This window comes from Dipteris shenzhenensis, chromosome 20, assembly GCF_047967505.1.
Source record: "Dipteris shenzhenensis isolate YYH24624 ecotype China chromosome 20, Dip_SZ_1.0, whole genome shotgun sequence".
Classification (NCBI taxonomy): Eukaryota; Viridiplantae; Streptophyta; class Polypodiopsida; order Gleicheniales; family Dipteridaceae; genus Dipteris; species Dipteris shenzhenensis.
This window is the reverse complement of record NC_141615.1, coordinates 50,265,528-50,286,064: the sequence shown is the minus strand read 5'-3', so window position 1 is coordinate 50,286,064 and position 20,537 is coordinate 50,265,528. Positions and strand designations below refer to the sequence as shown.

The window sequence follows — 20,537 nt, the reverse complement described above, 5'->3', positions numbered from 1 at the left end:
AGAACATAACAGAATGAGAAGATGGTATATTACAATGAACTATAGATAGGCAATGGATTACAACTCTCTCAGAAGTTTTATGAACAGAGGATTTATATGCTAAAAGATTACATTGCCTCTCTGCTCGTTGACGGGAGCAGAATGTTTTTAATTTGGTCAATAGCATCATCTAAATGTTGCTTCTCTTCTACAAGGAGAGCTCTCTTGGTGTTTACATGCTCAGCAGCAGCAGTCAGCCAAGCCAATTGATGAGGACTCCACTCATTGTCTACTGTAATCTCTTTCTTCGCTTGAACAATACTCACTAAATGCATTCCTAACCAATTCTTGAAAGCTACAAGTCTATCTTGCTCAGCTTTAGCATCCCAAAATGCAGCGGAAGGTGGTGGTATATCTTCGATTACATTGCAGAAATAATTCTTGACAAACAATATATTATCTGTAGTGGTAGAAATATTGTGGTCTGGCTGTACATAGCCCTCCTGCAAGAGACAACAACATAGGTTATCATTAATTATAACCACATTCTAAGAATATCAAACTAATTTAATTCTATTATGATATTGATGGATGTGTACAGGCTAGTTTGAAATGCTAACCTTAGAAGGTCGAAAAGGTGCTGGAGCATCGTGCACACCAACAAACACACCTCCATACTTCAAAGCAGTTGGAATCTACAAAAAACAATTAGGCTCAAAGCAATGCATATAAAACATGAACAATATCATATTAAACGCATGGTTTTCAAAGGTTCATACCACTACACCACCAGATGAACCAGGCAAAGTCGATAAGGTCGTTGCTGCTGTAGTTTCATTCCATTTGAGTACCTGTCCTGCACTGCACAGCATTTGACCCGTAGAGAATCCACCAAATGTATTCAATAACATATTTCGCATCTCTTTTATCACTGTTTCTGTGATTGCTGCAAAATCTCTTGGGAACCTTTGCTTGAGATCTGATATAGGTACTCCATGTTTCTTTGCGACTCTTCTCAACAACCTAGTCAAAACACAAGTTACAACATAAGCAACGTTTACTTCTCTAAAATTGATTACCATACATAAAAGAAAGTTATTCATACTTTGTTGCCTCCCCGTGTACGGTTGAAAGATAAGACTGATAAAGTTTTTTCTCCTCTTCTTCATCTCCTGAACTCAATACTCTAATAAGATCTGATACACCTGCCATTTTCAAATTCTAAAAACTGGTAAGTGGATGTACAATAACTCCTCTGCATAGACGTATTACAACAGGTAGAACTGAACACGTGTACGAAAATGACACTTTATCTCTCTCAAAATATAAAATAACATAACACTTACATGGAAATGACACTGTTGCGCATGGAAATATCCCATTCTGTGCAGGAACACTTGACAAAGAGATTGGTAACATAAAATTTTCGAATGAGTGAATAAACTTCTGCTTTTTCCCTATTTTAAACCTCGCTGAGTAGACCTTGGAATTGTCTATCCGCCAAAAATGCGCGTCACTGTATGCTTTTTGGATAGATCCATAGGGCACCCCCGTGATTGGATCTACCATCTCCATATCAGCTTCCTTTCCTGGCATTTCTGACAACTTGCTTAGATTTGCCCTTGTATAGTCTGAGTCAGAAAAAGCCTCGTTCCAGCATGGAACTGCATCTAAGAGTCGCCATGAATCTAATTGGACGTTGAGGTTTGCTTTAAGTAGATGTGCTGCAGACAATACCGTGTGGAGCCCCACAGAAACACACGTTCCATACTGAGGCCTATCTAAGCGCAAAGCTCCCAATAGAAGCAATCCCTGCATTCTGTAGCTACATTGGGCTAGAAAGGTAGCATAAGCGCTCTCATGGGAAAATAGGGCTCTGTTAGGGCTATTGGAATCTGCATCGGATCTTTCACTTTCTTGCGCAGGCCTATGTATCTTGACAATGTCAGATTGTCTAGAAACAAGATAGAGTGGAGAGAGAACTGTGCTCTCCCTATCTCTACATCCCCTAGAGACTGCCTGAGTGGGACTCTTAATGAGGAAAAGCTCTTCAGCCACCTCAGCCTCCTCCCAACCCTCCACTCTTTCATCTTCGTCGTCTTCCTCCCATAGAGAAAAACCTTTCTCTAATTCAAAATCCAATAGGCCGAAAGCATCAACGTTCTCAACATCATCCTCCCGGTCCAAGAGGTCCAAACATCCATCCTCGCTTCCTTCATTGACCTCGAAGAAGTCGAACTCGTCCATAACGTGAAGGAAGACGGTGCAAACAAAAACTATTAAAGCTCCCAATTCGGCACGTGTCCTTATGAGCTTGGAATCGAGGTCGTCCCTGCAATGCAACCGAACAACAGTACTAAGTGAGAAGAATTCCGACTTCTGGTGACTCTTGTTGTGTTGCTGTCCATGCGCTTCCGGAATGCCTCTCAAATCCTTAGATAAAAGGATGTAGGTACCGGCCAACAAGATAATCACTCCATCATAATGCGTACAAGCCAAAACACGTCGATTAATTTCCGTCCGAGCCTCGAAGGGATCAACTTGCCTAAGCGTGCCATCGTGCAACACAGATGTCGATCCTCCGATTCTCGACACAAGCGCGTTGCTGTTTCTTCACCTTCCCAACTCCGGAGAACACACTGCGCCCGACTATCAAAACGTTGCAATGAGTACCAGCCTAGAGCAAGTTTAAGGTATCTCTACCATTATGAAAAGCCACTTGTAAATTCTAGACCCTTAGATTGAATTTGATCTAATGGTCATATAAACGTTGCTTTTAAAGCTTCGCGGCCTCCTTGGATTTGGCTTGAAGCCTGTATACCAGTCAAAGACTCCCCACTCAAAGACTCCTCCGTTCGTGAGGGTCTTCTTGTCGGATTTCCGTCATCTAGGATTGAGATTCTCAGATCCGCCCGTGCCTCACGTTCTTGACGGTGGCTGGGTTTGTGTCGCAATCGGCCTTGGTTCCCTCTTGGGATCCGACATGCGAACATCAACTGAGTCTTTTCCATTACCCCCTTCAGCGCTCCGTTGGCGAATTCGGTGATCATCACGACCCCCGCGTCCATCCTCAAGGGCGCCCATTCTTCGTTCCCGGCTAGCGCAATCTCGGAGTTGGCAGGAGGGCACACGAATCAGCAGGATGGCCAGTGTTAAGGTTGAACAAAGCGCCTTAAGGAAAAAGTACGGTTACTGTTATCCAAATTCAGGAAGCAGACAATGAGATAAATACTTCGTATAGCATATCGAATTCACAGCATTGTCTTATCACGCGGAACAAGAAATACATAGTTATCGCTCTAAAGAGACAACAACATTTAAACGGATTGTGAAATAGAATCATAAACACAGTAGAAACAGGAAGCAGATCTCTTGTCATTCCATTCATCATTCAAACTCTCTACACAGGCACATTGCCCGGAGATGCATACACGCATTTCTCTTCTTTTCTGGATCCATTTGGATGCCAGTAGGGGAAACAATGAAACCAAGAAACTCGAGTTTCTTAGCTTCCCACTTGCACTTTTTAAACTGCAATTTCAGATTGTTAGCTTGCAATCGTCTCAGCAATTCCTGTGGCAGTCTGAGATGTTGCTCCCAGGTTTCTATGTGTACCAATATATCATCTATATAAGCTACCAGCACCTTTTGCTAGATGAGGTCACCACAGCTTGAGTAGGAAAAGGGTGCATTTTATAAATGAAAAATTCACAAATAAGGGGTTTTATAAATAGACCTTGACCGCACGCGATATATAGGTTTCATACATAGTGACCCCCCCGAGCCTCACAAATAGTTTTCTATAGGAATCGTTATCTTGATTAATAGATATCCTACTAAGCATAAATGATTTCATAATAATAAGACTCAATAATTTTCTTAATAAATACGAGTTTTTTAAACTACTAACCTCACAAATACTTTCATGTCAATTGTTACTCAAAATTGGCTATCCATTGAATCACACCTCTTTTAAAACTACTAACTTTACAAACTCTCAGGTGTGTTATCTAAACAAGTACTTATCGGATGGGGGCTCCACTTTGCACCTAAGTCAATACCACCTAGGTTGAGGTGCATGCAAAGTATTGTGTCTATCGGTTAAGCTTTGCATTGTCGATCAAGCGTTAAACACAATTTTTTCCTTGATGTGATGCACATTCCTAAAAAAACACGCTCCTAAGTGTGTTATCTGAACAAGTACTTATCGGATGGGTGGGCCACATTGCATGCAGCTCAATATGACCTAGTTTAAGGTGTGTGCAAAATATTGTGTCCATCAGATATGCTTTGTATGGTCGATCAAGAATTAAACATCGTTTTTGCCTTAATGTCATGCACAATCATATAAAAACATGGTCCTAAGTATGTTATTCCGACAAGTACTTATCGGATGGGTGCATCACTTTGCAAGCATGTAAATACCACCTAGGTTGAGATGTGTGCAAAGTATTGTGTCCATCGGATATGATTTGCATGGTCAATCATGCATTATACACCATTTTTCCCCTAGTGTTATGCACCACCATACAAAAATATAGTCCTAGGTGTGTTATTCGAACAAGAATTTATTGTATGGGTGCACAACTTTGCATGCAATTCCATACCATCTAGGTTGAGGTGCGTTTAAAGTATTGTGCACATCGCATATGCTTTGAATGGTCAATTAAGAATTAAACATCGTTTTTGCCTTGGTATCATGCACAACCATATAAAAACATGGCCCTAGGTGTGTTATTTCAACAAGTACTTATCGGATGGGTACTTATTGGATGGGTGCTCCACTTTCCAGGCATGTAAATACCACATAGGTTGAGGCATGTGCAAAGTAATATGTCCATCAGAGAGGCTTTGCATTGTCAATCAAGAATTAAATACCGTTTTTGCCTCAATGTGATGCACACACGCATTTCTCTTCTTTTCTGGATCCATTTGGATGCCAGTAGGGGAAACAATGAAACCAAGAAACTCGAGTTTCTTAGCTTCCCACTTGCACTTTTTTAACTGCAATTTCATATTGTTAACTTGCAATCGTCTCAGCAATTCCTGTGGCAGTCTGAGATGTTGCTCCCAGGTTTCTATGTGTACCAATATATCATCTATATAAGCTACCAGCACCTTTTGCTAGATGAGGTCACCAAATAGATTGTTCACCATCCTTTGAAAAGTACTTGTTGCATTTGATAGGCCAAACGGCATTACTTTGAACTCGTATAGTCTGGTTGGTGTTCTGAATGTCGTTTTCTCAGCATCTTGAGGATCTAGAGGTATCTGCCAATATCCAGCCTGCTAAATCCAACGATGTGAAAAACTTAGATGAACCCAATTGGTCAAGTGAATCATCAAGAGGTCGGAAATACATCATGGACTGTTACTGCATTCAGAGATCATATACAAAATCATAGATCCCCATTTGCTTTCTTGGTTCGATGTGGTTGAGCAACCCAGGGACTAGTTGATAGGCGAATCACTTTTTTTCGCAACATCTCTATGACTGCTAGATTGATACATTGTTTCTGTCTTGGGGACCTTCTCCGAATGGCCATCTTGATCGGGTGCTTCTCTCTCTCTCTCTCTCTCTCTCTCTCGATGAACATCTTATTGCCTTGTTGCCCTTAGCTATCTATGTCATGGATATTGGACACATGATTTTACATATACATTTTTTGTATTTTGTTAGCAGCTCCACCCTTTGGATCAGTCGTATCTGGGTTTTTAAAAGTCTCATAGTCTCTTGAAGACCTTAATTAAATTTCTTATTTTTCTTTTTCTCAACTTAGAGATGCAAATGAATAAATGGGATCTTAACTTTGTCCCTCCCCCTCTCTCCATCTCCCATTTTCTATCCCCATCTCCATCTCCATCTTTCCCTCCCCCTCCCCCTCCCTTTGTCTCTTTCCCTCCCTTTGTTTCCCAGACTTCTCTCTCTCTCTCTCTCTCTCTCTCTCTCTCTCTCTCTCTCTCTCTGGGTAGCGTCTTAGCAGGATTTGATCTTCTCTGGAGCATGAGCAGGGCCTAACTGGGATGTGGGGGGATCAAGTGGGAACCTCTCTTGCACACTCTAATTGCAATCTCTCTCTCTCTCTCTCTCTCTCTCTCTCTCTTGCACAATACAGATATACAAATATCCACACAGATTTAAAATTACAAATATTTATCGCTTTATCATTCATAGACCATAGAGAGCCATCAATCTAGAGGTGTAAACTTAATAAATAGAATCTTAACAATAAATGAAACAACACTTTGTATTATTTATGATTTCTGTTCATACATGTAATAATGCCTCACTGCTAAGTGCATTGTTGAAGCACTAAGGATCCAAGCAACTGGATATTATGAAATACCTACCATCATTTCTCTATCTCTAGAGTATGGGGGGCAATAATTCTTACAAAGGATACTTGTCTCATCCCTATATCTAACTTTGCGATCATTAAGCCTAAAATAATAGTCTTGGAGAGGGCTTGCTGTTTCCAACTCCATTGCTTCCCATTGTAGGTTCTTCTATCTAAACCTTCTATATGTGAAAGTCATGCAGAGATTTTGCCTTCCAAGGAAATACTTGTAAAATTTGGGATCCGCATATATATACTATCCTGATCATTTTTTATACAAACAAGAATTGTAAGATGTGCTCACCGAAATGTCAATCTAAAGTGTTCAATCAACATTGTACCAAATCTTCAGCATGACATGTTCTTGTTTTCCATCCATTGTCAAATAGCTCAGACAACCAATCCAATTCTAAGCTCTTGCAAGCGTAAGTAATCTTTGTTTTTCTTAATTGCCTACAACTTACAAAGAAATCCACAAAGCATGGAAATAGAAGAAACCAGCTCAACCTAGCATTTCTTGCACCAGTAGTTGGCTTCATAGCATTTCTCACATCATTAAACATTCTATTTCTATATGATTTACTTATCTCCATATTTGGAAGCGGCCATTCTGGACTATCAAAAGAAGGCAAGAGAAGAGATTCTAATCTACCATACTGTCCTTCTTCATCTGGCACAATGAACATTGAGTCATAGAAGAAGAACCCATTCTTTTTTAATTCTAATGATGTGCAACCTTCATACTAAAGACTCTTGATCTCAACATGGAGGACATGCAACATCCCAGTTACACATGCTGCAGGCTCCCACTCTTTGTAAGTAGATGGATATAAATCTCTAAAACAAATATAAGGCATAAAATAGTTGTGTCAAAGTCCCCAAATAAATGCAAATACCCTAAAATGCAAATGAAGTACTAGTACACTTTGAAAAACTTACAATTAGGCCTACGATATGGAAGTCCTGCATTCGGATGCACGTATATGTTTGCATGGGTAAAGACATGTAGAATATATACATGTGTCACTGTGTTAATGTGGGGACAAATTTCAAAATCTAAGATCCTTCCCTTCCAATGTTTGGAGATGTTCATTGCATCCTTCCGACCCACTTTGTAGAACCCACGATTAGTGGGTTGCATTGTGATCCAATAATATTTCTAGTAGAATTGAGAAATCCATTTCCCATGCTCATCCTTAATATTCTTCAATACAACAGACTGTAAACTACTTTGATATCTATCATTTTCTACTTCCATAGTTTCCGCCCCTATACCATAATGATTAAAATTAGCTCTTTCTACCTCTTTCTACTTCCATAGATCCTCAAAATTTATGTCTTCTACTCTCTTTTTCTCTGTCCCTCTCTTTCTCTGCAACTCTCTCTCTCTCTCTCTCTCTCTATCTCTCTCTCTTCCCCTCGTTCCCTCTCTCAACAAACAAACAAAAAATTATTTCTAAAAACATAGAATACGTCTCTGTCTCTCAGTCTATCTTTTAAGGTACCCCTCACACAAACAAACATCAAATTATTTTGAAATACTTCGTTGAAGATATGCTCCCTTCTTGCTCTATTTCTCCACAAACAAAGAAAACATTATCAAGATCATATCATTCTCTCTCTCTCCCTCCCAAAACTCTAAAACCTAGTAGTTTGAAATACAATCTCTGTCTCTCTCTCTCAATCATCCCCTCAAATGGAAGAAAACATAGCAGTTCGAAATATAATCTCTCTCTCTCTCTCTCTCTCTCTCTCTCTCTCTCTCTCTCTTTCCTTTCCTCTATCTATCCCTCCTATACTAATGAAGAAACTGATTAAATAGAATCATAAACACAGTAGAAACAGATCCGACGGTGGGATATACAGATGCGGATGTCCATTGTGCATTTTTCCTTCACATACATAGCATCCACATGCAAATATGGGCATTCTTGTTCCCCGGTGTAACATCCGGCATCTAATGCACCTTACACTTTGCAAGGACATTAAAGAAACTGGTTTTAATACCCTTGTAAAATTTGGTGCTGATCAGATAGTGTGGTATATGGATTTTGGTCTCCGTTGCGCTTGTTTCCTTCATATACCATGCATGGGTACAAATTGGGAATTGCATGTCCATCGACCCAAATGGTCTATGATGGACATGAAACTTTGACCAAAACTAGTCAATTAAATACCCGTGCAAAGTTGTATTTCCATCTAACACGACCATTCCGGTGATGGTCCACATATGGGAATTTTTTGCACCTATGTAACACAGACGTGCAAAAGTTGAGAATTTTGAATGCCCATCCATCTAAATTGTCTCCCGATGGACATGAAACTCTGCAAGGACATTAAAAAGTTTCAAATTAATGCCCATGCAAATGCTCATATTCGCATGTGGATGCTGTGTATATGAAGGAAACAAGTGCAACGGACACCAACATCCGTATACCACACCATTGAATCAGCACCAAATTTTGCAAGGGTATTAATGTTCTTGCAAAGTGTAAGGTGCATCGGATGCCGGATGTTACACCGGGGAGCAAGAATGCCCATATTTGCATGTGGATGCTATGTATGTGAAGGAAAAATGCACAATGGACATCCGCATCCGTGTATCCCACCATCAGATCAACACCAAACTTTGCAAGGGTCTTAGAATGCACATATTCGCACGTGGATGCTACGCGATATGAAGGAAAAATGTACAACGGACGTCGGATCAGCACCAAACTTTGCAAGGGTCTTAAAACAAGTTTCTTTAATGTCCTTGCAAAGTGTAAGGTGCAATGGATGTCAGATGTGCCACCGGGGAACAAGAATGCTCATATTCTCATGTGGATACTATGTATATGAAGGAAACAAGCGCAACGGACATTGACATCATCCGTATACCACACCATCAGATCAGCACCAAACTTTGAAAGGGTCTTAAGACAAGTTTTGTTAATGTCCTTGCAAAGTGTAATGTGCATTGGATGTCGGATGTACCACCGGGGAATTAGAATGCCCATGGCCTGCGTGCTACCACCCTGTGCACGCTTTTTGCATTGGAGTGTTTGTGCATACAAAATTGCTATGTATGGTGCAATGGATGCCAGATGTGCCACCAGGGAACAAGAATACTCATATTCTCATGTGGATGCTATGTATATGAAGGAAACAAGCGCAACGGACATCGACATCATCCATATACCACACCGTCAGATCAGCACCAAACTTTGAAAGGGTCTTAAGACAAGTTTTTTTAATGTCCTTGCAAAGTGTAATGTGCATTGGATGTCGGATGTACCACTGGGGAATTAGAATGCCCATGGCCTACGTGCTACCACCCTGTGCACGCTTTTTGCGTTGGAGTGTTTGTGCATACAAAATCGCTATGTAGAGAATGTCATTTGCCATTGCCAAGGTCATCGATAGATAAAATGTGCCTACCTACTGCTATATCTATCTACGACAAGAAAGTAGATGCTGCAGCTCAATTTTCCATTTGGGCAAAAGATCTTAAAGACAAGGAGCTCAAATTGAAGAAGTCTAAGACCGAGCTTGGCTGCGAGGAAAAGGAGCCTAAAGGGAGGAACTAGCCCCATTCAGGAAAGGAGCAAGAAGAGTCGAGCCTACAACCAGGAAGCTCAAATCAAGGAAAGAGGAAGTGGCATGAAGGGAGGGGCTAGGCCTCTGCAGGAACCAATTCCATTCTAGAACGGAGCAAGGAGGACCGAGCCTGCTATCAGGGAGCTCAACAAGGAGTCCTTGAGATGTAATCTGGAGTAAAGGAGTCTTTGAGATTGTAATCTATGTAATCTATGTGTAATCTATTGAATTGTTAAGCTTCTTCAAAGTTTACTTGAGCAATGTTTTCTCAGCTATGTGACTAGATAGTGTCCTTGGATCCACACCAGCGTGGTGATAATAATGAGACAAAAGATTTCGATTTGACAAGTAATGTGAGACTGAAAGATTTCGATTAGATGACTAATGTGAGACTGAAAGATTTCGATTACTGAACTAATGTGAGACGAAAGATTTTGATTAGACAACTAACATGAGACTGAAGAATGAGAAGGTTGGGCTCAATGAACTCTCTCCCTATTTAAGTGTAGTACAGACACAACTAAGATCCCATTACAAAATCTATCCCCAAAACTCTATACACCGATCCAAACTCTGTACACCGATCCACCTACTGTAAATCTATAGCATATGCAAAAGACTTTGGAATGCTTTTGTTCTATCTGAAAATGATGTTGGATGGCATACTCGCAGAAAAAGTCCCAAAGAAGGAGGAGGAAAATAGCTACAAGGAGGATATGCTTCGGTGGTGGGTGTATTACTTGGAGTCGGCACAGACGATGAATATTAATTTCTCTGGCTATTGTTTTTCATGCTCCTTTAAGGTACTTGTCAAGCTCATGATGTAGGTTTCTTTTGGCAGGACATGATAGAGGCCCAAAGATGTATAGAGCGCAAAGACTAGGATGAAGAGGACCCCTAGCAGAAGGAGGAGTTACTATGGGCGTATAAGTCGGCAATCAAGCAAATAGTGTGTAATCCGAGTGTGTGAAGAGGTCTGCCATTGTGCATCAAATTGGCCTCAAGAGCTGGGAGATGCTTGCCATAGAGAGGCTGATAAGATAGTTGGGAGTTGGAATTTCCTCGACAAAGCAAAATGTCGTCGTGTTTTAAAATAATTAAAATCTTGCAGACATTTCTTGAACTTGTGGATATTCTCATGGTGCTCGTAATACCTGATTTTATATCGACATGCTTCCATGTTAGTACTTAAATGTTTTAAGTAGCCCGGTGGGTGAAATCTGACGGTTAACGATAACCAGTCTAAAGGGCACTAGCACTGTGCAATAAATTTTAGGATAGCACGGTAGTAGTGCAAGATTAGTGCAAGATTAGTTATTACCAGCACGGTGGTTGGCTGCACTAGGATATTAATTGTGACCAGCACAGTGGTTTGCTTTTATTATTATACAAGATGAATGGATTTGTAGGATGTGTGGATTCGTTATGGGAAACGAGCGTGGTGGTTGTTGGGATATACTAAAAGCATGGGATGAAATTTGACGGTTAACAAAATGATAAATAATCTAAAGGGCACTATTTTAGTATAGCACTATGCAAAAAATTTTAGGATAGCATGGCAGTTGTGTAGGGATAGCACGGTAGTAGTACTGGATTAGTGCAAGATAAGTTATCGTTCAGTGAAGTGGTTAGTTTGCACTAGGATATTAACATCCACCAGCGTTGTGGTTTGCTTCTATTATTACAAGATGAATGGATTTGTAAGATGTGTGGATTCGTTATAGGAAACCACTGCCGTAGTTGTTGGGATATACAAAAAACAAGCATGGGTTTTAACCATTTGGGATTTACAAAAAAAAATTAATAAAACCAGCACGGTGATTGTTTGGGATATACTAAAAAGAAGCAGTCTGAAATACAAATTCCATTTTGTAGGACAAGTGGACATATTGTTTCCCTGCAATGAGACTATATATATTTTCAAATCAAGGAAAGAGGAAGTGGCATGAAGGGAGGAGCTAGGCCTCTGCAGGAACCAATTCCATTCTAGAACGGAGCAAGGAGGACCGAGCCTGCTATCAGGGAGCTCAACAAGGAGTCCTTGAGATGTAATCTGGAGTAAAGGAGTCTTTGAGATTGTAATCTATTGAATTGTTGAGCTTCTTCAAAGTTTACTTGGGTAATGTTTTCTCAGCTATGTGACTAGATAGTGTCCTTGGATCCACACCAGCGTGTGTTGGCTTCTCCTTTGCACTATATCCACTTTCACTTCATGGAACACTCTGTACAACAGTATTCTTAAGGCTTTGTTTACTGTATGTTGAATGCGTGCCTATGGTGGAGAGGTTGGCTATAAGCCATGTTACAGCATCATGGACATCATTGACTTTTTCTTGAGGAGCATGCTAAGTCAGGCTAAACCATCCCGATGGTTCATACTACGACAGTGTCCTAAACCATCCCGATGGTTGAAATTATGACTGTCCTAAAAGTGTCCTAAACCAACCCAGTGGTTGAGTATCCTAAATGTGTCCTAAACTAGCCCGATGATTGAAATTGTGACTGTCCTAAACCAACGCAGTGGTTGAAATTTGTTTTGCTTCATTATATACTTTAATTAAACTGTGTTTTATAGAATGCAAAAATGCCATCTCTATTTCACAAGTCCAATCAAAAGAATAATCTACCCAACAAAGAACAAGTAATCTTTTGTAACAATAGGCTATGCCACTAAATGGGAACAATTTCAAAAATAGAGACTATGTTTCAAGGGTCCATTGAAAAGGATTGCCCACTCAGCACACAAAAAGTATTTTGCTATAGTAACAGTCTACGCCAGTAAATGCATTGAGGAAAAAGCTTTAAGGGACATTGTTCGGTTATGAAAACATCATATTCAAGTTTGGATATGCAATTGAGATTGTTTAATAAACTTAATAAGCTGACTATTTGAGCATCTAATGAAGGAATTTCTCATTCAACACAAAACATCTACACTTAATCTAAGGTGTAATGACAAAGTAGGATGCATCTCTTCACAAAACATATATCCACTTGCCTAGTAAATTCATTTATTGCAACACTATTTTTAAATTGTGAAGTTCTTTAAATTAGAATATTTGCCAAAAGAATTCATGTCTTCCTAATGTTCAGTTAGGTATTAGTTGGCTAGGGTCAAGCATTGAAGGGTTACGTGCATTAGTGTCTCACAAGTTGAGACATATCGCTTTACAAGAAAGACCCTACCCCACCCTAATACCCAAAGATCAATCAAATGCATGGATTGCATACTAACCGATCATTATTAAAGAGAATGTTTATAGTACCATTGGGTGTGGGCCTGTGAACATGAAAGAGTCCAAGAGAGACAAGATGAGACAACAAACTAATAGGTCTAATAGGTTATGTGAGAAGGCAACCAAACTGTAGACTAATAGAGCAAACTACCAGAAACCCAAGGGTGAAAATAGAAGTAAAATCGCTGTAATATTTCACCCAGACTGTACTTTTAGTCCAACAAATATGGTGTGGCTACAATAGCCTTAGTCCACAATTTCAGCATGCTGATGTGGCATGCCATGCGGTTACCACCTCAGCCCATGAGGTGGCACAAGGTACATGGCAACCTGTGGGGACATCTAGAGGGCCGTGCTTGAACCATGGCACCTGCCACCAATTGTCACAACTGATGCAGCCCACCAAACTCCAAGGGGGCCAGCCCAACATGGCACAATTCCCAACGTTGGAAGATGGCCCACCCTATATCTGCCCCGCCTCTCTCATTTGCACACATGCATACTCCCCTCCAGGCTCCTACAACAGTCCTTTCCCCACACAATTCTGCAGCAACAGCCTTTCCTGCAGCTCTTTTCTTCACACACTTCTGCAGTAGTTCTTTCCCCACATAGCTCAGCAGCAACGGCCTTTCCTTGCAGCTCTTTTCTCCACCCATTCATGTAGCAAACCTCTGCAGCTCCATTCTCCACCCAGTGCTTCAGTAGCCGTCCTCTGCAGCAGCAGCCACTGAAACACCACCTCTGCAGCAGCAGCAGCAGCCCCCGTAACAGCACCCCCACTCAGTGGCAGTTGCTTCTTCTTGCTCCGGCCTCTTTCTCTGCAGAAGCTTCTTCAACAGCATCTCCTCCTGTAGCCTCTTTCTCTGCAAAAACTTACCCTAAAGTAGCTCTTCTCTTACAGCGCCTTCTCCTGCAAGCTACTTTTCTCACAGTCTTGCAGCAAAACACTCCCTATGCAATCCTACTGTCTCCCAACAACGGCTATAAGCAGATTTACATTGTTTTCTGCATATCTTTTCAAGTTGCATCAAGGAGCTAGAAGCACACAGTCATGTTGAAACAGAATCTACTTTTCAAAGCATTGGCTAAACGTTACTCGTGTGATGCAATCTTTCTCCTTCCCCTTTAAGAGCCACCGAGAGGTTTCATCACAAACAAGGTAATCAAGTCTATCCTCATCAAAGCAGCCGATAAAAATGGAAATGATTGGGATCAAAAGTTGAAAAATGGCCCTATGGGCTTAAAGAACAGACATTAGAGGTGACAACAAATCCCACACCTTCTACCAGTTGACTTATGGCCTTGCGGCAGTTGCACTAACAGAATTATTCGTGCCTGGCTCATGGATGATAGTAGAGCATGGACTGGATAATGAAGAGATACTCCTGCATTGGTTACCATGAGTGGCATTGGATGAGATAAGATACGGGCTCAATGGTCACAAGTGGTAATCCAAAGGAGAAGAAAAGCTTGGCATGACAAACAAAAAAAGCCTTTCACGACAATTTATCTCAGCAGATCTGCCCACATCCAATAACAGAGAACACATGAATGGCATGGCGGCATTGTCTCATCCATGAGAGCATGATTTGCAAAATGAGTACCACTCTCAAATCGGAAATTCTGGTCATCAAATCAATGCCAAGCAAACCAAAATATATATAACCTGTCTAATTTCCCATTTGCAAGTAAACAAGCCCTGTTTGCTCAAAACTTTTGCAACCTTCGATGATCAACTCCTGTCTGTCTATGCCAACACCACCGAGATCAACAAGTTTTGCCTCTCACCGCTACCTTCTTCAGAACCCCTTTACACTTTCTCACCTTCCAAATTCTTCCACCGTCTCAAAGCAATCCCTTGAATTCTACCGCATCATCCCAGGTAAATCTCTTCGTCAGCATGGACCAGCAAAAGCACAAGTAGAAAGTGACAGCAAAACCCACAAGAAGTCGAAGATGGAGTAGCAATAAAATGATCGAGCCCGAGCAAACCAAGTGGACACCGAGTGCAAATCAGTGGCTTGAAAAGACACACCTCAAAGAATTACGCAACCTCCCATGGGGTATCTTCACCAAAGACGTAGCAAATCAGGCCATCAACTCATTTGATGAGGATACTTCTACAGCAAAGGGTTACAAATCAGACCATCAGCTCATTTGATGATATGATTCTTCATTCTTCGTTAATGGAAAAGCTGATCATGCTTTCAGAGAAGAATGTTACACAAGTCTTATTGCGTTGATGATGTTGACAACAACAAGATGCAAGAAACATCGCACAAGATATGCAAATGCCCTCTTTCCGGACAAAGGGTACTTTCTCTTGCACTCTTGGATCAACCTACAATTAAGTATTTGACAAAGAACGTGCAAATGAAAAGACTCAACAGTATACTGCCAAGGTCTTTGGTAACAAAATTCATAAAGGCTTTAAAAGGAGGAAAGGTCAATTGGAGTAGAGTAGTCATCACCAACATCAAAAGCCAAATTGTGAAGGCAAAAAAGGGCCAAATTTCTGTTCAAGTCAACCCACAGTTTTGTTTGTAAGCACAGCTTTCGTAATTCGTGCCATCTATAGAAGGAAGCAAGGATTTGGCAGACAAAGGAGATGTAAAGAGGTGTCAGAGTTGAAGTACTTCAAGGATTCGTACGAAAGGCACTAGATGACCGTTTATGACAAGTTCTCGAAAGCAGTACTTCAGAAACAGAGACAGAAGAGAAGACCCATCCGAGTACTCAAGAACACAGTACATCACAAAAAGACACTACGTTGATGAACTAGTGATGGGGCAAGGCACATCCCAGCAAGGCATACGTTGTAGCCACCCATTAAGAATCCCATTCAAAACAAATGGGTTACCAGCGATTTCAAAGCAGCCCACATTTCAAGAGGTTCATTCACCATCAGCTAGGACCTCCAGACGGGAAAAATGCAGCATCTAAGTGCATGCAATCGGAGAAAAATGCAGCATCTAAGTGCATGCCATCGGGACAACAGGAAGGCACCAGATAGGGGCATCAACAGCTCACAAATGGGCTCATAATACATGCTATGAGCAGGCCAAATTCAGCAACAAAGATGCTCTGAAAAAGGCCCAGAAAGGGGGCACTAGAGGCAGCCAAAAAGACCACCTTTGGGGCAACAGGAAGGCACCAGATAGGAGCCTCAAGCGGCCACAAATGGGCTCATAATACATGCTACGGACAGGCCAAAATCAGCACCAAAGATTCTCTGGAAAAGGCCCAGAAACGGGGCACAAAGAGTGGCTAGAGGCAGCCAAAAAGTCCGACTAATTTTAGCAGATTGGCCTGCTAAGACAGGCTGACAAGCTAAAGATGGCCAATTCTGGCTGACCCCTTACCTGGGGGGGGGGGAGAGGGGGGCGAGGTGTCAGCCATCTATTTAAGGGCCCATGTCTATCATACTCCAGATTTCAGCCTGCAGCATTCAACCATCTACTGAGTATCAGCTTCCTCCGGTGCATCATTGTTCCCAGCTTCATAACGCAACAAGATACACAGTTGTACATCAGATCTGCCCCAAACCTGCTCAGTTACAACATCAATCATGACAGATGTCAGTCAGGCCTCATGCAGCCATCAGCATCCCTATATGCATTATCAGTTCCAGCAAGTATTCGTGCAGTTTTGCTCAGTTTCCTCTGAGTGTAGTCGTAGGCGATTCAAGGTAGTGTATGGCTCGGGCTACCCACAGCAGCCAAAAAGGAAAAAAATAGAGGCTGGTTACGTTGCAAACTCAAAAAGTTGGACAAAATGCAAACTAACATGATCCCAACATCAATCTAACTCAAAATACAAGGGAAGAATGAGAACATAACAGAAGATAGGCAATGGATTACAACTCTCTCAGAAGTTTTATGAACAGAGGATTTATATGCTAAAAGATTACATTGCCTCTCTGCTTGTTGATGGGAGCAGAATGTTTTTAATTTGGTCAATAGCATCATCTAAATGTTGCTTCTCTTCTACAAGGAGAGCTCTCTTGGTGTTTACATGCTCAGCAGCAGCAGTCAGCCAAGCCAATTGATGAGGACTCCACTCATTGTCTACTGTAATCTCTTTCTTCGCTTGAACAATACTCACTAAATGCATTCCTAACCAATTCTTGAAAGCTACAAGTCTATCTTGCTCAGCTTTAGCATCCCAAAATGCTAAAAGATTACATTGCCTCTCTGCTTGTTGATGGGAGCAGAATGTTTTTAATTTGGTCAATAGCATCATCTAAATGTTGCTTCTCTTCTACAAGGAGAGCTCTCTTGGTGTTTACATGCTCAGCAGCAGCAGTCAGCCAAGCCAATTGATGAGGACTCCACTCATTGTCTACTGTAATCTCTTTCTTCGCTTGAACAATACTCACTAAATGCATTCCTAACCAATTCTTGAAAGCTACAAGTCTATCTTGCTCAGCTTTAGCATCCCAAAATGCAGCGGAAGGTGGTGGTATATCTTCGATTACATTGCAGAAATAATTCTTGACAAACAATATATTATCTGTAGTGGTAGAAATATTGTGGTCTGGCTGTACATAGCCCTCCTGCAAGAGACAACAACATAGGTTATCATTAATTATAACCACATTCTAAGAATATCAAACTAATTTAATTCTATTATGATATTGATGGATGTGTACAGGCTAGTTGAAATGCTAACCTTAGAAGGTCGAAAAGGTGCTGGAGCATCGTGCACACCAACAAACACACCTCCATACTTCAAAGCAGTTGGAATCTACAAAAAACAATTAGGCTCAAAGCAACGCATATAAAACATGAACAATATCATATTAAACGCATGGTTTTCAAAGGTTCATACCACTACACCACCAGATGAACCAGGCAAAGTCGATAAGGTCGTTGCTGCTGTAGTTTCATTCCATTTGAGTACCTGTCCTGCACTGCACAACATTTGACCCGTAGAGAATCCACCAAATGTATTCAATAACATATTTCGGATCACTTTTATCACTGTTTCTGTGATTGCTGCAAAATCTCTTGGGAACCTTTGCTTGAGATCTGATATAGGTACTCCATGTTTCTTTGCGACTCTTCTCAACAACCTAGTCAAAACACAAGTTACAACATAAGCAACGTTTACTTCTCTAAAATTGATTACCATACATAAAAGAAAGTTATTCATACTTTGTTGCCTCCCCGTGTACGGTTGAAAGATAAGACTGATAAAGTTTTTTCTCCTCTTCTTCATCTCCTGAACTCAATACTCTAATAAGATCTGATACACCTGCCATTTTCAAATTCTAAAAACTGGTAAGTGGATGTACAATAACTCCTCTGCGTAGACGTATTACAACAGGTAGAACTGAACACGTGTACGAAAATGACACTTTATCTCTCTCAAAATATAAAATAACATAACACTTACATGGAAATGACACTGTTGCGCATGGAAATATCCCATTCTGTGCAGGAACACTTGACAAAGAGATTGGTAACATAAAATTTTCGAATGAGTGAATAAACTTCTGCTTTTTCCCTATTTTAAACCTCGCTGAGTAGACCTTGGAATTGTCTATCCGCCAAAAATGCACGTCACTGTATGCTTTTTGGATAGATCCATAGGGCACCCCCGTGATTGGATCTACCATCTCCATATCAGCTTCCTTTCCTGGCATTTCTGACAACTTGCTTAGATTTGCCCTTGTATAGTCTGAGTCAGAAAAAGCCTCGTTCCAGCATGGAACTGCATCTAAGAGTCGCCATGAATCTAATTGGACGTTGAGGTTTGCTTTAAGTAGATGTGCTGCAGACAATACCGTGTGGAGCCCCACAGAAACACACGTTCCATACCGAGGCCTATCTAAGCGCAAAGCTCCCAATAGAAGCAATCCCTGCATTCTGTAGCTACATTGGGCTAGAAAGGTAGCATAAGCGCTCTCATGGGAAAATAGGGCTCTGTTAGGGCTATTGGAATCTGCATCGGATCTTTCACTTTCTTGCGCAGGCCTATGTATCTTGACAATGTCAGATTGTCTAGAAACAAGATAGAGTGGAGAGAGAACTGTGCTCTCCCTATCTCTACATCCCCTAGAGACTGCCTGAGTGGGACTCTTAATGAGGAAAAGCTCTTCAGCCACCTCAGCCTCCTCCCAACCCTCCACTCTTTCATCTTCGTCGTCTTCCTCCCATAGAGAAAAACCTTTCTCTAACTCAAAATCCAATAGGCCGAAAGCATCAACGTTCTCAACATCATCCTCCCGATCCAAGAGGTCCAGACATCCATCCTCGCTTCCTTCATTGACCTCGAAGAAGTCGAACTCGTCCATAACGTGAAGGAAGACGGTGCAAACAAAAACTATTAAAGCTCCCAATTCGGCACGTGTCCTTATGAGCTTGGAATCGAGGTCGTCCCTGCAATGCAACCGAACAACAGTACTAAGTGAGAAGAATTCCGACTTCTGGTGACTCTTGTTGTGTTGCTGTCCATCCGCTTCCGGAATGCCTCTCAAATCCTTAGATAAAAGGATGTAGGTACCGGCCAACAAGATAATCACTCCGTCATAATGCGTACAAGCTAAAACACGTCGATTAATTTCCGTCCGAGCCTGGAAGGGATCAACTTGCCTAAGCGTGCCATCGTGCAACACAGATGTCGATCCTCCGATTCTCGACACAAGCGCGTTGCTGTTTCTTCACCTTCCCAACTCCGGAGAACACACTGCGCCCGACTATCAAAACGTTGCAATGAGTACCAGCCTAGAGCAAGTTTAAGGTATCTCTACCATTATGAAAAGCCACTTGTAAATTCTAGACCCTTAGATTGAATTTGATCTAATGGTCGTATAAACGTTGCTTTTAAAGCTTCGCGGCCTCCTTGGATTTGGCTTGAAGCCTGTATACCACTCAAAGACTCCTCCGTTCGTGAGGGTCTTCTTGTCGGATTTCCGTCATCTAGGATTGAGATTCTCAGATCCGCCCGTGCCTCACGTTCTTGACGGTGGCTGGGTTTGTGTCGCAATCGGCCTTGGTTCCCTCTTGGGATCCAACATGCGAACATCAACTGAGTCTTTTCCATTACCCCCTTTTAGAGCATTGCCCCATGGGGATTGATGCCCATGCTTCCCGAATGAATGCGCAGTCTGAAGGCCACCTGTGGATCCTCATCATGTGTTGCAAGGGAGGGCAGGTTTTGTAGCCTAAGGTCTCTGTGGGAGCCAGTGGTTTGTCCAAAGGGAGACCGTGAGTGGCAACCATGTTGCTCTAAAATGGAGGAGATTTGAAAATGTCAATGTTGAAGGATCTGATAAAAAGAGATGGTACTACTATCATATAAGAGCACCCAGCCAAGGGAGCTTGTAGGTCACGTGGTTCAATCCATCGCAAAATATGTGCTTCACTATTTCGGCCAGTTTGGCAGGATAAGCAGTTCAGGA

The 20,537-nt window shown here is 41.5% G+C and overlaps 2 protein-coding genes across 2 annotated transcripts; both read right to left on the bottom strand.

Moving 5' to 3' along the window:
* Nucleotides 1–3,555, bottom strand: LOC147889800 (uncharacterized). Its single transcript, XM_087391641.1, has 6 exons — nucleotides 2,525–3,555; nucleotides 1,326–2,311; nucleotides 1,085–1,184; nucleotides 759–1,002; nucleotides 600–674; nucleotides 1–482 (listed from the first exon to the last, which is right to left on the bottom strand). Exons 2-6 carry the CDS (start codon nucleotides 2,224–2,226, stop codon nucleotides 108–110), a joined length of 1,695 nt encoding a protein of 564 aa, XP_087247767.1. The 5' UTR covers nucleotides 2,227–2,311; nucleotides 2,525–3,555; the 3' UTR covers nucleotides 1–107.
* On the bottom strand, nucleotides 2,899–20,142 carry LOC147889799 (uncharacterized). The gene is made up of 11 exons (XM_087391315.1): nucleotides 20,005–20,142; nucleotides 19,729–19,832; nucleotides 18,530–19,515; nucleotides 18,289–18,388; nucleotides 17,963–18,206; nucleotides 17,804–17,878; nucleotides 17,322–17,687; nucleotides 16,593–16,678; nucleotides 13,718–13,844; nucleotides 5,182–5,265; nucleotides 2,899–3,150 (listed from the first exon to the last, which is right to left on the bottom strand). Exons 3-11 carry the CDS (start codon nucleotides 19,428–19,430, stop codon nucleotides 2,899–2,901), a joined length of 2,235 nt encoding a protein of 744 aa, XP_087247441.1. The 5' UTR covers nucleotides 19,431–19,515; nucleotides 19,729–19,832; nucleotides 20,005–20,142.
* Nucleotides 20,143–20,537: the final 395 nt, after the last annotated feature.

What these genes read in the sequence shown, in the direction of transcription:
- LOC147889800 (XM_087391641.1), bottom strand. Translation starts at nt 2,226, where the DNA reads ATGGACGAGTTCGACTTCTTCGAGGTCAATGAAGGAAGCGAGGATGGA. An exon ending in CGCAACAGTGTCATTTCCAT is followed by an intron (nt 1,185 to 1,325) that starts GTAAGTGTTATG and finishes TGAAAATGGCAG; the next exon opens with GTGTATCAGATCTTATTAGA. An exon ending in GTTCATCTGGTGGTGTAGTG is followed by an intron (nt 675 to 758) that starts GTATGAACCTTT and finishes TGTTTTTTGTAG; the next exon opens with ATTCCAACTGCTTTGAAGTA.
- LOC147889799 (XM_087391315.1), bottom strand. Translation starts at nt 19,430, where the DNA reads ATGGACGAGTTCGACTTCTTCGAGGTCAATGAAGGAAGCGAGGATGGA. An exon ending in CCGGAGGAAGCTGATACTCA is followed by an intron (nt 13,845 to 16,592) that starts GTAGATGGTTGA and finishes CTGCTGCTGCAG; the next exon opens with AGGACGGCTACTGAAGCACT. An exon ending in CCAGACTATACGAGTTCAAA is followed by an intron (nt 3,151 to 5,181) that starts GTAATGCCGTTT and finishes TTTTTCCTTAAG; the next exon opens with GCGCTTTGTTCAACCTTAAC.